General features: G+C 35.2%; 1 protein-coding gene across 2 annotated transcripts; it reads right to left on the bottom strand.

Moving 5' to 3' along the window:
• Positions 1–1,234: 1,234 nt before the first annotated feature.
• LOC114264807 (small ribosomal subunit protein uS4y) lies at positions 1,235–8,312 on the bottom strand. Of its 2 annotated transcripts, XM_082871323.1 has the most exons (4): positions 8,123–8,282; positions 6,076–6,457; positions 2,284–2,481; positions 1,235–1,488 (listed from the first exon to the last, which is right to left on the bottom strand). In XM_082871323.1, the coding sequence occupies exons 1-3, from the start codon at positions 8,148–8,150 to the stop codon at positions 2,298–2,300; spliced, it is 594 nt and encodes a 197-aa protein (XP_082727449.1). In that variant the 5' UTR covers positions 8,151–8,282; the 3' UTR covers positions 1,235–1,488; positions 2,284–2,297. The 2 variants fall into 2 exon arrangements, with proteins under 2 accessions (XP_082727449.1, XP_028061329.1); XM_028205528.2 differs by lacking the exon at positions 1,235–1,488 and having other exon boundaries at positions 2,055–2,481; positions 8,123–8,312.
• Between the last annotated feature and the right edge of the window lie 9,564 nt (positions 8,313–17,876).

The raw sequence follows: 17,876 nt of genomic DNA, 5'->3' as shown, positions 1-17,876 counted from the left end.
TTTTGAAAAGTGAGTTAAAAAACACTTCTTAACTTTTGACCCACTTTTCTCTCTAACAAAAGAGTCAAAAAATAACTTTTAACTATCTTTCCAAAACATCCCAATATTATATGTACTAATTAGTATATTAATTAGTGTATCAATTGATGATATAACATAATTTAAAAGATTTTTTTATATTTGTAATGTGATTAATAAGTGAGGTCAATAATAATGTCATAACTAGTATTAATACACTAGTTAGTACACTAATTGATACATGTAACACCACCGGACTCGGCCTGAGATTTTCGGAACCCAAAGCCGATAATCAACTAATAAATATCACTAAATTATTTAGAGTTTTTTACATATATAATTTTTTTTTTCATTTAACAAAAAATTTAACACAAGTAGCAAAAGATTAATTCTTCTTGATGATGAATATTTATATAAATACCAATAGCAATTAAACAAAAGACAAGATAAATATTTAATTAATTGAATAGAAAAAAAAAGGTTACCTTTGTTGTGCTGCTCTTAATTCTTGATAAATTCATTAGTACTCTATTGGGCCGCTTCCCTCAAATTTTTGAAAAACTTAAGGCCAAGTTCGGGAACTTGTAAAAAAGCTAAAAAGTTATTCAAAAAGTTAAAAAGTTAACACTATTCACCAAAAGTCAACTATTACAACTGCACAACTTTCAATTCAAATTTTTCCATACAAATCAATTTTTACAATTTTTTATTGCACATTTTTTCATAAAAAGTCAAAAAATTAATCTAAACATCCATATTTTCAACCTCAATTTTTTAGTCCAAAAAGACAAAAAATACACTTATTTAGGACACTCCAAACAACCCCTAAATTAAGAGTTAAGATTAAGAATTAGATTAGAAGAGAAAATGAACCTTTTTAATTTTGGATGAGCCTTCTAATTTTTTAATGAATCGTTCCAAGGTCGGCCCTGGGCATGATCCCAATGCAGCCTCAGCTTATCAATGGCGCGCGCGCTCGCACACAGGAATAGAAGCGGAGTTTGCATTACTCTACCCAGGTGTTGATTGAGGGGGTTTACTACTTTGAAGACTGAGAGGTCCTTCATGATCCATTAAAAAGATCGACCTTATGATCACTTAAACTGTATGAGAACCAAGATTGGAAATATCAAGGAGCTCTTGACCACACCAGTCATGCCAAAGAGAAATGTTATTGTCTCTCCCAACCCAATACACCATGTTTATACATTAGCACCTTGACATTATAAAAAAGACTGATGTTCTATATATATACTAGAAAAATATGAATAAATTACACTTACACCCCTGATGTTTGATTTTAATACAAATATACCTTCCTACCATTCTAAAAATTACAATGACCCCATTAGAGTTTGTTAGTTAACCCCATTAGTAGAAAAATTAAAATGACTTTAATGTTCTTCCTTCATCTCGGGACACATAGGGCTTCTTCTCCATCCTATCCTCACTTCATAGTCCACATCTCTCCTGTCACCACCGACAAATTTGGTTAATTCTTTAAGGGCATGTTTGATTGGAAGGATTAAAGCATGAGATTGAGATTATTAATCCGTAGGCCCAATTATCCTATGTTTGTTTTGACATTTTGTTTTAGGATTATTAATCCAATGGATAATTAATCCAACAAATTTATAGGATTATTAATAATGGGGTAAGGGTGGGATTGTGAATATCACACTAATTTGACAGAATTATTAATACCTCACTATTAGTCTTGTGGAATCAAACATAGCCTAAAAAATTTCATCAAACAATGACAGACAAAAAAAACCCTCAACTCCACCACTACTACTAAAAAGTTAACAAAATAAAGTGAAAAAAAAAAAAACAACCGGCCATAACAAACATATTTTAGGAAGAGAAAGGGCCATTTAGTTAACGAAGCAAGCAAATTATAATATTTTAGGAAGAGAAATGTAATTTCCAAAGTGTCAAAGAGGTATGTGTATTAAAGTTAAACAAGTCAAACCTCCCGTAGGGTAGATGTAATTTACCCAGTCTACCCATTCATTTAACAAGCAGCACTGACCAACTCATCCATAGAAGCCAAAAACAAATAACCAGTCTTGATCAAACCAACAAATATATTCTCAATAACAATCAAGAAAGCATAAAACATAAAAGCATGCAAAACTCCCTATACTGAAGGTTCTCAGAAAAAAAAAAAATACAAAACTAAACTTAAGGTAAAAGAACAGTACTAACCGGCAGAGGTGAAGAAACTCTAGGCCGGACTTGCTAGTTTTTCCATTATAAACTTACATTAATGCAAGGCCTCACTCTTCATCTTCTTCATCTCCATCTCCACCAGAAGCCTTCTTTGCAGCTGCCTTCATGTTCCTGCGCTTCACTCTACCAGGACGTCCACCTCCGAGAGGACTTGTCAGTGAGAAATCAATGTGCTTCTGTGAGTCCAGCCTCACCATGAAAGAAGCAACATTGACCACCTGCCTCCCAACCCTGCAATGCCAAAATAATTCAGTAAATTACTTGCATAAAATTTGTTACCAGAAAACACCACAATTTATTGAATGCACGTTTATTGAAAATTAGCTGGTTTTAAAATCCTAAAAGCAAAAAGAACTTTGCAAACAGGAAAACACAATGATTTCTGACATTAACTTGATACATGTTACAGATGGAACTTTCAAATTATTAACATAAGGAGCACTAAACAGCCAATAAATCCTTTCAATACTGCATGCCCCATTTTCATATAAGAAAATAGGACCAAAAAAAGATCATACATCATGGTTCAAACAAAGCTTGTTGTCTCAACATGTCACTTATCTAGATGATAGGGCTGAGTATGAACGATTTACTAGCCTAAGAATAAAGGTTTGGGGTTGAGATTACTCATGGAAGGAAACAAGAAAACAAGGACAAGAAGAGGATATTTTATGACAACACAAAATAATGGTGGGACAGAAATTAAGCTCATCATACGCTTTGTTTCGATGTGTCATTTCAGACAACTTCGAAACAAATGATTCAGAAATGTTTTGGAAACACGAGGGAAACAAGAAGAGGAAAATAGGAAACACATGAAAACTTTTACAAACAAACTAAAACTTATATAAATGTATATAAAATCCCAATAGTTCAGCAATTGCACATTTATATAGTCCATTTATCCATTTACATAAGGGGTTCCAAGTGTACAACTTGGCGGTAAACGTTAACTAATTGTTTAATATATAAAAACAATGTCATACAAAGCAATAGTATCATTCCAAACGTGCATAAGCTTCTAAGCAAAATAGGATTCATAAAACTATCAAAATAATAATAACAATAAACAAAGGTCAAAGGGTTTGAAAGATGTGGGAAGGTACTTTAGGTAAACAATGTTACAGAATTTTATTTATTTATTTATTGATAAGTAACAAAATTTTATTTTTAAAATAATGTTAAAAGAACAAGATTTAATAAAAGTTCATAAAATATTAAAATCTAATAAACAAAGGTTTTATGGGGTGTTTCAGGAAGAGGGCTACCATTGTACAAGAAAACATAAGAAATACCAAATTCTAGCATTAAGGATGAAAAGAATATGATACCTATAATAATATTTACCAGGAAAAAAGATTAACTGCAATCACAAAGGAAGAGAATAGGTGGTTTACCTATTCATGTTTCTCTTCTTCTCCTTGCTACTTTTTTAGACTCTCCAAAACAAATTGTCATTTTTCAAGTTCTCAAATACAATTTTTTATTTTTATTTTTATTTTTTTAAACTTTTAGCATAAGCAGGTAAATAGAAATAAGAATAAATTGCATTTTGCACCACAGCCCTTTATATCAAATCCCACTTTGGTCCATCATTTTTCAATTATAGCAGACAACCCTTGCACTTCCGGTCAACTTCCAATTTTCTTCTCTTTTCTACTTAATACATAGTATTTCTCTATCTACTATATTTTCTAAACTCACCTCCATCGACTAACCCTTCCCTGTTAGATTTAGAAAATACAGTACAAAGACAAAACAAAATAGAAAAAAATAAGATAAACTATCAATAGGTCTTAAAAGTTGGACTAATTCCCATCAAGTCCTATTAAAAATAAGTTCTACTAAACCGTTGCTAAAAATAATTTTTTGTGATGATTTTTTACATGTGTCGCTAAAATTTGACAATTAAGAACTTTTTTTTGTCACGATTTTTATAAATTGTCACTAATACAATTAGTGACTTTTTTGTGACAATTTTCAAACTGTTGTTGCAAGTTGAAAATTAGTTTCTTTTTGCGACCATTTTTTAAACTGTCGTTAAAACTTATAATTAGTGACATTTTTTGTGAAACTGTCACTGAAAATTAACAATTAATGATATTTTTTAATATATTTGATGAAAAATGTCATTAATTCTCACAGGACCTATTGAACAATAAGTCTACCTATTAGGACTTGCACATAAGTCCCCCCCAAAAAATAGAAGAATTTGAAAATATAAGAAAGTCATATTCCCCCCCCCCACCCCCTTAAAACAATTCAAGGGTGGTTTGAGATGTTCTAAATAAGTGCACTTTTTGACTTTTTATGAACTATAGGTTGGGTATGAATTGAATTTGGGTTGAGTTTGAAGTGATATTGTAGAGAGGTGATGTGATTTAAATAAGATGATGTGACTTAAATAGGATAGTGACTTAGTGACTTTTTTAATATATGCCAAACAAGGCCTTAATATCAAACTAACAAAAAGTCCACATTAAAAAAACACAATGTTTATCCTTAATAATGTGTACCAACAAATAAAGATCACAAAATTCACTAGAGTAATATATTCCAATCAATTAACATAGTCTAGAGATATAATCTATAACTACATGAAGTTAAAGTCGTTTTTCCTCACTATGATCATAAATATAATTGTATAACCCTTCTACTACTACAAGTATGGCCCCATAAAATGATAAAACCTACAGGTCTGTCTCTGTATGTACACTTACATGGCTTACAAATTACATGGGAGTATCTGTTTTTGCTATAAAAGAAACTTCTTTTTAAAAAAAAGGAAGGCCGTATTTGCCATAATAGACAAATCTTACATACAACAACAGATACTTTGCCTTTTTCAAACCTTTGTTAATTTTGCTGCCTCAGTTTTTGAATTTTTTTAAAAATTCATATTATTGCTAAAGAAAGTGAACATGAAGAATAATCTCAAAAACCATCCAAGTTGTTGTGACCATCAGGAAGGAGGAAAAAACAAGATCCAAGTATGAAAGAAGAATTATGCTTTATTTCATTCAATTCTAAAAAAACTACAAAATCTTGAAGATGTATTTCAAAATTCCTCCTTATAAATAAGCATACACATTATGCACAAATAAAGCTTGACAAGAAATCAAGGCCAAGTATGTCAAAAAGAATTTCTAGTTGCTGACTCTATGAAATCCATGGACTGAGTTAAATTTCACACTGTATAGGAAGAACATATATTTTTTTTACCCAAAAACATATAACCTTCTACATGTATTTCTCTTTTAAATTAATCATACATCAAATAGGAATCAATTTGTGTTTATATTCCCTTAGTTGGTACACAAATGGTGATCATTTTGAGTTGAAAACACAACTAATTTATCTTTTACCAATTATTTAAAGAGGAGTTCCAAGGTGAAGATAATATACTCAAGATTCTCATCATGCATAAGAAGGATAAGCATTACCAAAAGTTTAGCCAATATCAAATCATAATACCCACAATGTGCAAAATGCAACGGCTATAATTGTAAATAAAAAATCAAGCAATCTAATTTTTACGCATATATTTATGCCTAGCATACCTCCACCAAAAAACAAAATAGGTTTTATTGACGTAATGGTGCCACTCTGCTCCTTTAAAATCATATTTAGATCACCTTTACTAGGTCAAATTAATAAATTTGAGTTCAATAAAACACAATTTCACAGAAACAAATTCACATGTGAGTAAATAAAGCCCAAGTTTTCAAACAAGAAAGATGCGTAAAAGCTCCAACTTCTCTCTTTCACCCATTTCATTGTAGACATGCAAACTTTATCTAAATTACCAAAGCTTTTCAGCCATACCTGATATGCCTCTGCCTGATGAGCACTCTGGCATGGTGGATGGACTTTGCCATACCTGTCTTGAACACAAGTGTTTGGAGGCGACGCTCGAGGAAGTTCTCCACAGTAAGGGCCAAGACATAATCAAGCTTGTTTTGGCTCTCATCAAGCAGGCCATACCTGTTCATCCTCCTCAGAAGGGCTTCACCCTCGAAAATCCTGCGGGGATTCTTCTCATCAAGGGTTAGAAGCATTCTTGCTGCATTACGGATGCGGCTCAAAGCATACTGAACCCTCCAAAGCTCCCTCTTGCAGCGGAGTCCATACTCTCCGACCAGCTTCAACTCAGCATCTAATCGCTCCTTCTCGTAGGGGCGGCGAGGTTTCTTAAAAGTTTTTCCATCTGGAAAACATCAATAGTTGGCTATTACTATACAATTCAACATGCAAGAACAAAACCATCTTTATATCTATACTATTATATATGTGAAAGTCTTGAAATGGCGTTGACACAAAATGTCTCATAATTTGAGTTTTTAAAAAATATACCTATAGTTGGTGTTGATGTAAAATTATATAAAGAGGAGGACAGGGCTCGAACCACAGACCTTCAGTCTAGGAAACAACATTTTACTACTTGAGCAGCACATATTTAACAGCACACATATCGGGTGGGTACACACCCACTAGTATGTATGTATATATCATGGTTTTAAAAACCGGACCGGACCGGCCGGTTCAACCGGTTGAACCGGTGACCGGATGGGGTTCCGGTCCGGTGAACCCTCTTAAACCGGCCAATTGAAAAAACCGGGCTATTTTTTGAAAACCGGTGAACCCACCGGTTAAACCGGTGAACCAGTCGACCCGGTCACGGGTTGATCGAACCGGTCCGGCCCTTTTTTTTTCCTGTTTTTTTATTTTCTTTCTTTCTTTCTTATTTTATATATATATATATATATATATAATAAAAATTTAATTGGAAACTCTCTTTTAAGGGTCTCCTCTTGTGAGGAATCCCATTGAGAGCTTGAAATTATTGTGAAAGCTTCCATCTATTTATAAGAAAAAAATTCTACCAAAAAAACTCAAGAAATCTATGTGGGATTCAATCAAATTCATTGGAGAGAAACTTAAAATTTGATATCACTCCAAAAATTTTGCTCTTCTTTCAATCAAAGTGTTTGAATTAAAATCATATGGAAGGAATATTAAATATTTGATTTCTTCTTCCAAAATGAAAATTAATAATATTTTTAAATATATTTTTATATATTTTAATAAAAAAAATATTAAGAGAAATATTTAAGATTATTAAAATTTTTAATTTTTAATTTTATTACTTATATTTTTATTTAAATTTAATTTTAATATATTTATGACGTCACGGTTCGATTCCGATTCCGATTCAACCCAACGGTTGAACCGGTGACCTGTCCACCCGATCATTTTTCCGGTTCATCCACCGGAACGGTTTTTAAAACATTGGTATATATATTTACTGAAAACCCAAATCAGCAAGCATAAGGCCATCTGCAGCTCTGAATCGAAATTTTACTGAAATCTGAGTAAAAATTTGAAAGCTTTATTTGATATGAACCAATCTAATAAACAAACTCATTAATGGGCAGCTCATAATCATATTCTGGAAAATAAAGTGTGGAAAAACGACAACAATTCTGTCCAACAACACTTCAAACATCAATCCGCTGTAAATTTGAGAATCACGAAAATGGTCTTGAAAATTTTTAGTAAACATTTGAGTCTCCCTTGATTTGGGTGAAAATTTGAGTAAAAAACAATAATGGAGCGTGTCCTAAGAAAACTTAAAGGTGTGTTCTTTGCAGCTGAGAAACCCTAATTAACTCAACCAGATAGTTGTAGTATAACTCAGTTCGGAAAGAACTTTTCGGTGTCAAAAGTTTCAAATTTTATTTCTCTTGTACTTTCTCAGAAACCAAACAAAGAATAATTAACAGATTTCATATTAAAAATCACTACAAAAGCTGAATCAGATCAAATATATATATATATATATATGTAAAGAGTGATTGTAGAGAAGACTTACAGTTGCGATAATAGGAAACGTGCACCATGCTTGGACACCGACCAGTTCGCCGATCTCGTGTATGCGATGGAAATGAAAGAGAAAGAGAAAGAGAGAAGACAGAGCTCCCTCTGCCTCTGTGTGTGTGTTTAGGGCTTCAGACGATGAGTGTTGAAGAGACCTTTATATATGTCCTTTCTTGGCAAAGCCCTAATGGGCCTTAATCGAGGGCCCGTTTTGTATTTGGGTTTTGGATGAAACTTTGGGCCGATGATGATTCGTCATTTAACTTGATTGGCCCAAATAAAATAAAAGGATAAATTATAAATTAATAAAAAAAAATCATAGTTTGATTATTGTATCAAAATAAATCTTGAATTTTTTATTTTATCAATTCAAATTTAAAAATTTTAATTTATTTTCAATCTAAATCATTTACATATTTTCGTTAAGTAAAACTGATGAAAAATATGATATTTTAGCCATTAAGTTTCTACTCTTGAATTTTTTTAATATAATTTCTCCAAAATAAAATTAGAGAGCATGTTGAAAACTTAGAGAGTGAAAAAATAATTTAAAAATAATAAAAATACAAGATTGTGCGAGTAAAACTTGAGCTTGGTATCTCTATTTTTTTTTTTTATATATATATTATAAAAATCCTTGAATTCATTTTAAATTTGGTGTAAAGTTAATTCATTCTATTGAATATACGTTTAAAAGGTTTATTTTCATTTTGGCCCCAAGTAATGAATATTTGATACAAAACAAATTTTGAAAATATATTTAAAACTCATTAAATTTTCAACTATGTTTAAATATTTGATTACTCAACCTAATAAAAATAAAAATAAAAATAAAACCTTTTTGAATTAAATTCAATTATCACATATAATTAAATTTAGAAAAAATTATTAAAGCATCCATCTTCAACTTCAAGTAGTAGAAGAGGTCAAATATATAATTTTTTTATTAGTTAAGATCTTTCGTTAAAATTTTGAAATTTTTTTAAGGTCCCTGGTATTAAGATTTTATTGCATAAAGGGCACCCAATATTTTCATAATGTCTAAGATCCCTCAATATCGATCCAGAGAAAATTCAACCTAGAAAATTTCTCTAGACTTCTCAATGATTTTCTCTCTTGAGAAATTCTCTTTACACTTCCCAGAGAATTTCTTTGGACCTCCTAGAGATTTTTCTCTGGACTTCCCAAAGAATTTCTTTAGGTAATTTTCTCTATTGTTGAATTTTCTCTGGTTTGAACTCAGAGAAATTTGAATTTTCTGTTGTTTAGATCAGAGAAATTGTTGATATCTACAATTCGGTCTACATTTCAAAAGATAAAATGCAGAAAAATGACTCCATAAATAGCTACATTGAAGAAAAATTTCAATTTTCAAAATTAAAATAGAAGATAATACAGAGAGAATGGAAGAGAAATTCTTCCCAAACTCACATACTATTAGAATTTGTGTAGCTTTGTGTGGCTCTATCTAGAGAAAATTGTATTAGAGAAAATTTGTGTGGCTTTATCAAAAGAAAATTGTGTAGAAAAAATTTGTGTGGTTTTGTGTGGCTCTATCCATAAAAAATTGTGTTAGAAAAAAATTGTGTGGCTTTGTGTGGCTCTATCCAGAGAAAATTTGTGTGGCTCTTTTCTAATTTTCTCTGGTTTTTTGTTGTTTAATTTTCTTTGATTTTTTGTTGTTTAATTTTCTGTGGACTATAAGACATTCACTCAACAATAAACCAGAGAAAATTGAACAACCACCATTTTGACCAATTTTCTATGAACTGTAAGACATTTATACGATAGCAAACCAGAGAAAATTGAACAACCACCATTTGACCAATTTTCTCTGAACTGTAAGACATTTGTACGATAACAAACTAGAGAAAATTGAATAACAACAAACTAAAGAAAATTGAACAAACATTATTTTGACCAATTTTCTCTAGACTGTAAGACATTCATACAACAGCAAACCAGAGAAAATTGAACAATCACCATTTTGACCAATTTTCTCTAGACTGTAAGACATTCATACAACAGCAAACCAAAGAAAATTGAACAATCACCATTTTGACCAATTTTCTCTAGACTGTAAGACATTCATACAACAGCAAACCAGAGAAAATTGAACAACCACGATTTTGACCAATTTTCTCTAGACTGTAAGACATTTGTACAATAGTAAATCAGAAAAAATTGAATAGCAAACCAGAGAAAATCAGAGACCTACCAGAGAAAATCCAATACCAGAGAAATTTAAATAACCAGAACCAGAGGAATTTGAACAAACCAGAGACCTACTAGAGAAATTTGAGCAACCAGAAAAATTTTAACAAACCAATACATACCTTCTTTGATTCTAACTGCAACTGGGTCTGGTTGTTCAAATCTATGGTCTCATCGAACTAATCAAATTTATAAGTCAATTTGGCTTAGCCTTATAAAAATTTTGCCTTTTTAAATTGTATTTAGATTATGTAGATCTTAAAAAAAATGCTAAGATATTAAAAAAAATCACTAAAAATTAAAAACTCAAAACTAAACAGAAACAAAGTTAGTGAACAAGGCAATTATGAGGGTAAGAATAAATTCATCAAAACACCAACAAAACATGTATAAAAAACATTAAAGCACAACAATACTACTAGCATAACCATAATTTCTCACAAAAAATTTGTTTAATGTGAACACACTTGCTTACAAATTGCAAAATAACACACATTTCATTCACCTATCTAACTTTCTGCTGCTTTCTGTTGGTCTTTCAAATTAATAGATTTTCAAACACTTCAATCTTCTGTAGCTCTCAATATCATGGCATTGAGCAAAGGTGGTTCAATGTTGCTCTTCATCATCAGCTCAAAGACACAAACATTACCTGCTAGTATATTATTGTCCAGTGCTAATGAAATCCAACCAAGTTTGTGTTTTAGACTGCGTTTCTTGCTATAGAACTTTGTAGACCATGTTCTTCCATCTGAAACCCTTAGTATGACACCACTCTGCTTCTCACTAAAATATTTATTTGCAAAGTCTGATGGTGCATGCTCCAAGAAATTAAACAAAGTTTCTTACTTGTCTAAATAGATGATTAAGGCCGAATTGTACATCATTGAGGCCGTTAATTAGGATCTCTTAACTTCACTTGCTTGTCAAAATGTATACTTTATGTGTGTTGAATGTCAATCAGGTTGTACATAGTTGGAGCATAAAATGGGCAAAAAGACAGAATTTGGAGAGAGTTGACTTTGTCTGCATGTGCGTTGACTTTTCTGTACATGCGTTGACTTTTTCTGGGAAAACGTGCCAAATGTTTTAAACCTGTTTGGAAAGACACCAGAGGTATAAATAGGCAAGAAAAAGGTTGGATTGGGGTTCAAAAGTTGTTTTGTCAAGAAAGGGAGGCTAGGGTTTGAAAAGAAAAGAAACTTGAAACTTCAAGCATGTCTCCCATGGTGGCTTCTTCTCCATCTACCTCCTTCCATTCCTCCACGAGTGACTAGTCTCATTTTCTACGGTTTTAATGAAACCCTAGCCATGTAATTAATTTTTCTTTTTGATTTTCAATTATGTAAAGGTTTGAACAATTCTATGGTGTTTTAGAAGTTTTATATATACACTTTCCATTATTTCTTCAGATATTCAGCTTTCTGTGATTGTTAATAATTTTCCATACAAGAGTTTTCTATTCTTTCACATTCAAGATATGAGACGAATCATACTACGAGGGACAAGTCGTGTCACTACCCTAGTTTAGAGTGAACGATTCGTACTACTTGAGATGGTCCGTGCTCGTACATTGAACGTGATGATTTTCTTGTTAAATGCTTTGAACTTGTAGTTGCAAAGCATTATTCTGTTCGAACCATAACATAATTGATTTCAATTGGAAACCCTAATTACGTGACTAGTGGTGGACTCTTTGCTCTAGGTTTTCCCCTAATTTAGTAAATCCACTTTTCAGTTATAATTGATAATTTAATTATTTAGTTTAATTTATTCGTTATTAAATTAGGTTATGATCAATCATTCTTTTCATCAAAATTAATTTAGGAATTTATCAATTAAATTAGTTTAATTTCACAATTGTCCCTGTGGATCGATACCTGGACTTGCCATTATTCTAAAAGAATTTGGTATAGTTTAGTGATTTATTTTTTGGTGTGTTCAACGACCCATCAAATTTTGGCACCGTTGCCAGGGACTTTTAGCGAAATTAGTTAATTTAAAGTTACATTCTTATTTTAATTTTTAGTTTAGGATTTTATGCTTTCGTGTTGTTAAGTGTGCAGAGCGTTTGAAATTGGAGCTATCACCAAAGTGCAAGCGGAGCGCAACCGAGCTTTAAAAATTTTTAAAAAAAACCGTAGCACTAAAGTGAGTAAACAGAAGCAAACACTTGCAAGCAAAGCACCAAAGTGCTAAAAAGAAAGACGAAACTCAATTAGAGGTTGGAGACAACGTCTACACGTCAAGCACTCGCAAGACGAGTAAAGCTGTAGACACCCCATTTTTGACCGACCTTAAAACTCAAATGTCATCGATTGAGCACTCGGTGATTGCGCATGCTGTGCTCGTTCTGAGGTTACGGAGTCTCGGCTGAGAGCCTTGCCTCCGGACTTCGGGACTCTTTTGTGTTTTGCCTCGGTTTGCTAACCAGTTCTGTTTTCTCTTCCCAAAGGGAGGGAGAGGTCTCATAGACCATCTCTTAGTGGCCGTAGGCTACTTTTCGTGGTCGTAGACCACTGTTTCCGTTTGGAGACCAGTTTCTAATTTTCGGAGCCGTCGGCTGTGCACCTCGGTTCGGGACTGCTTAACTTTCTCCATTTGCTCCGATTTTTGGCACACACCTTGTTTCCTCTCTCTCGAGGGACACTGGGGCCCGGGAGACCACCTTCGTGGTCACACGCCACTTTTGATGCTTAACAGTCAATTTTCGGGGCACTCGGCTGCGCGTCTTGGCCCCTGAACCCTCGTTTTGCATCCGTCTTGGTTCATTTTTGGCATAGACCCTATTTTCATTGTTTGGAAGGTGGTGCAAGGGTGGGAGACCACATTTTCTCCTTGGAGACCACCTTTCTCTTCGTTGGCCGATTTTCTTGACAAGAAGCTGGTCTCCTTGGTTTTTGGGCCACAGTTACTGGTCTCCCACCATACCACTAGCTTGCATTGAGTGAGGAGACCAGCCTAGGAGGCTGCCGACCAGCCTAGGAGGCTGTCGACCAGCCTAGGAGGCTGTCGACCAGCTTTTGAGACCTGAACCTTTTGAACCTGGTCGGCCGACCAGGGCAAGTGGTCGGCCGACCACCTGAACTGGTCGGCCAGCTCCCATCTTTTCTGTCTCAGTAAGTTGGTTCCAGCTGTGCTAGCTGGGAGGCATAGACTGCATCCTCCATATGGAGGATATTGGCCCTAGGTTTTAAGCTTCTTAAAGAAGCTTTAGCCTCCCTTTTCTATAAAGGAAGGCCTTCCCTTCCTTGTAGAGGGTTCTGAAATTCTCTAAGGCATATACATCTATCTCCCTCTATATCTCTCCCTTTAGGCTTAGAAAGTGTGAAGTTTTTGGCCCTTTGCACACTATCTCCTAGCCTAACCCCTCCAACACCAACCTAAGCTTCTTGGAGGACTTTTTTAGAGTTTGAGGAGCTACATTTTTGGTCCAGAAGCTGCTGGAGTTGCTGAGCGATAAGGGTAACACACTTTCTCCCTTTTAAGGCTTTATTTTGCTTCATCTTTTAGCCATACTTGCAAGCATATTTGAGCTTTTTCATCAACTGAAAAAAGTCTTATTTTGAGGTCCTCAACATGTTTGTTTAAAATCATTTTTCTGTTGGGGGTCATCTACCTCCTTGCATGCTTCATTTTGCCTTATTTTGAGCCATGCATTAGGGCCTTTGCATTGACCTTTGTTTGGCCTTATAGCCACTGAAATCCAGTGGATTTTCAGTGGCTAGAATGCTGTTTTGAGTGCCAAAATGAGAGAGGGGTGACCCTCTCTCCCCTTGTTTTGTTTCCTAGCATATTTGGCCTAATAAAGGAGCCCTTATTTGCATGCTTCCGAGCCATGTTTTAGGCCATTTTTGGTGAGTTTTAGGACCTGCATAGGCTCCTTCCAGAGCTTGTTTTCCATATTGGGTGTCCATCTTGCATGTGTAGAACAACCCTCTTCATAGCTTATCAAAGGAGCGTGCCATTCTTGCATGCATTGACTATGTTTCAGTGAGTTTTTGGGCTTTATTTGGCATGTCATACCTCTGAGTTTTGCTGGTTTAGTGGCCTCTTGAATGCTTCATATGCTTGTAGTGTAAATCCTCTTTACTAGCTTACATTGCATGCTATTTTGGCCTTTGATTCTAGCATATTTTGGCCATACTCCAAACTAATTTTGTGCATGTTTTGGACTGCCTTAGCTCTGTTTTTAGGCCTCTTGGTCAAATGATGCTTGCTATGCATGCTTGTAGTGTAATGCCCATGCCTAGCTTTGAGTTTTGAAGCTTCTTGCATGCTTGAATGGTGGTGTTTTCATGTTTTGGGGTCATTGAGCATGTCATTTCAGAGCCTATACTTGTGCCATATTCCCATATTTTTCACTCTTTAAATGTGTTTAAGAGTCGTGCTTAAATACCTCATTTATGGGCCATTGCATGAGCTTCATTTCCATGCCTTTCGAGTCATCATTTTAGTCAATTTTCCTACTGTTTTGGGCCAGCATAGGGACTGTTTGGGACTGGTTTGGTCATTTGTGCATTGTTTTGCATACCTCTAGTGTAATGCACTTTACTAGTTTCGGTTTCCGGGCCATCTAGTATGCATTGTGTGAGGCGTTTGCATAATTTGGAGCCACTCTGTATGACATTTCAGAGCTGGAAAATGTGTGATTGTATGCCATATTTAATCCCTTTCCATGCCTTAGTAGAGTTGCACTTTGTGCCTTAGGTTTGGTCCCTCAAATTGCGCATGTTTACATAAGTGTTGTTGCCTTAATTTCATTATGTTTGGCCACTGATTTGGGTGTGGCTAAGGCTCACCTATCTTGGTTTAAGTCTATCTTGCATTGTATATGCCATTTAGTCCATGTTGTTGCATGATTGACCATTGCATTGTGTATGCCTTGATCATTTCATTGTTAGTCTCCATGTGTGCATTGCGTATGCCATATAGTTTTCATGTGCATTGAGTATGCCATTGATTATTTCATAGCATTGTGTATGCTAGTAGCATGTTTGAATATCATCATTTGCATGTTTGTATCATTTAGTGGCATTATGTTTAGGTTGTATGTTAGAGTTGCATTCATGCATGCCATGTGTATTGCATTGTGTTTGGAGTAGGATTTAGTCCAAACACGAGAAACGAGGGGCGTTTCGTACTCCAAGTGACAAAACGTGCCTCGATTCTCGGTCGCTGACACTCTTGACTGTCCATGTTTGAGTTGTTGGCTTTACTTACTTATGTTTGCATTCATTTCACATCGAGTTGTGCAATTTGACCCCTTGGCCATCATACATCGAGATGCGTGATTGGTGGCACGAGGATCGAGGACTACACTCCTTAGAGCTTATGCAATGACGGGGAGAGTGGTCGTGCACACATATGTTGAAAATACTTTGTCATGCCTCTTTCTTGCTCGCTGTTGCAGCAAACCAGAAACCAGCAGCAAAAACTGGTCGGCAGTATCCCTATAGGTTCCCATGGTAGAGTTTCAGCCTTCTGGAGTTTTGTACAGTGTTCTGGGACCGGTTGCAAACAGAGGCAAATCGGCACATCGCGATGGATTTCTCGACAAGGTGACTCGAGCATGCATGCATCCCTTATCATTTAAGGCGGAGCTGAGGCAGTCCATTGCATATAGATTTGCATGCTATTTTTATTGCTTACTTAGTTAATTTGTTAAGTAATTAATGCTGTGTAATAATTAGCCATAATTTGTTATTCATTTCGGTTGTATAATAATTAGTTTAATTAGCTTAGATTAGCTAGTTTATTCTGTACTATTCATTCGGACCCTCCAAGGAGGGCAATGTTGTAATAAGTGTGCGTGTGTGTGTGATGCATGCCTTCCAACCCCACGTCTTTCTCCTTTTTATTTACCAGCTTATGATGGTTAGTTTAGGGCACGTTTCAATTAGCATACTTATGTTCGCATGTTTGCATCCATTTATCTATCTTGCATGCACCGGGCTCGGCGCATCATATTAACTGCATTGTATTTCAATTCCGAGTTGAATACGTGTATCAGTTGTTGCATTTCATATGCCATTTTAGAATAGCCGAGCCTATCTTAGTTGCATTTTTGCATGTGTTGCATTAGGCATTTCAGCATAGTTAGGATTCATGCATGATTTCTAATTAGCTTCTTTCTTTGGCTTGAAGTACTCGGTAAGTATTTATGCTTTAGCATCCTTGCATGCGCGTGAGTGACTGCCATGATAGCATATTTACCATGAGGCTATTTGCTTATGTGTTATAACTGCCTGAATGGCTGTGGGTGAAGGTTGGATTATTTGAATTGGAACAATTCATTGATTGCGAGTTTTAAGCCCACTTGAGAGTGGCAAATCACCATATTTTCTAAGCCCACTTGAGGGTGGCAAAATCCATGTCTTAGCCTACTTGTGAGTAGCACCTTCAAACCGTTTTTCAAAACGAACATGAGATATTTTGTTCCAATTCAGGCGACCCAGTCTATACTTGTATGTTGTGCGCATTACATAGTAATTCTAGACTAATAACCGAAATAAGAGCCCACATGTTTTCAAAACTCGATATCATGCTTAGTAGTGGCCGATCTTTGGTCGGGCGAGCGAGGGTGCTCATAGCTGACCTCCCCTAATCGTACCTAAGTTCCCGAGCCGAAATAACTTTGGTGATGACGAACACGTGGCCTTAGGCAACGAGTCAAGGTTTTCTAAATTCTCCCAAAAAATATATATTTAGGTGGCGACTCTGTATCTGACAAAGTAGTTCATGTTTGGCACTTCTTTCTAAAAATCAGTTTTTCAAAAATGATTTGCCGGATTTGGACTCTTTGATGATTCATCGGTCTTGCATTGTACTCTGCGAGATTAGATACAGGACCGTGACATTGAGTCCTAAACTATGGTAAACCCAAATGAACAAAACGGGATTTCCTTCCAAGACGTTCGGGGACGTCTACAGTTTCTGGCGACTCTGCTGGGGAGTTAGAGAACTTGACTCGAACTCATGATATCTTGTTTTCACTACACTTATGTGTTTCTTTGCATTGCATTTGTATTGGTGCACCTAGGACACCGTGTTTGCCATCTGCTATTCCTGAACGGTTTGCGTGCCATAAGGCTAACCGGTTACGGACTCTGCCACGATGGGAACACAAACCCCGATTTTTACCGGGGCACCCTTTTTTGACCATTCGACCTAGTGCATATTCGGAATCCATGGTGACCATCCCTAACTTTGACAGGTTACTTACCTAATTGTAGGTTGTTTGAAACCGCTGTGTGCGTAGTGAAACCCTAGCTCCTGACAAAATAGGACAGGGAAACCCTACCCCTCCATAGGGGTGTTTTTGGCTCTCATTTGTTTGCTATGTGCTTTTAGAGTGTGTCTCTACAGGAACGTATGTATCAGTTTACAAGTTTGGGTATCAGGCCTGAGGGCGCCAGTATCGGTATTTTGGGAATCAGTTATCTGCGAGTATCAGATTCAGATTTGGGGGCAGTAATTTGGGAACATTGATCAGTGTTTGAGAACAGTGTATTCAGCTTATCAACTACGTATTG

Source organism: Camellia sinensis, chromosome 5 (genome assembly GCF_055761805.1).
Source record: "Camellia sinensis isolate YWXY chromosome 5, ASM5576180v1, whole genome shotgun sequence".
NCBI classification, from domain to species: Eukaryota; Viridiplantae; Streptophyta; class Magnoliopsida; order Ericales; family Theaceae; genus Camellia; species Camellia sinensis.
Note: the sequence above shows the minus strand (reverse complement) of the source record. Positions and strands in the feature narration are given on the sequence as shown.

Excerpts from the sequence above, each read along its gene's own strand:
- LOC114264807 (XM_028205528.2), bottom strand. The coding sequence starts at position 8,150 with ATGGTGCACGTTTCCTATTATCGCAACT. Across the intron at positions 6,458-8,122 it reads CGTTTCCTATTATCGCAACT|ATGGAAAAACTTTTAAGAAA; the intron begins GTAAGTCTTCTC and ends GATGTTTTCCAG. Across the intron at positions 2,482-6,075 it reads ATCAGGCAGAGGCATATCAG|GGTTGGGAGGCAGGTGGTCA; the intron begins GTATGGCTGAAA and ends TTGGCATTGCAG.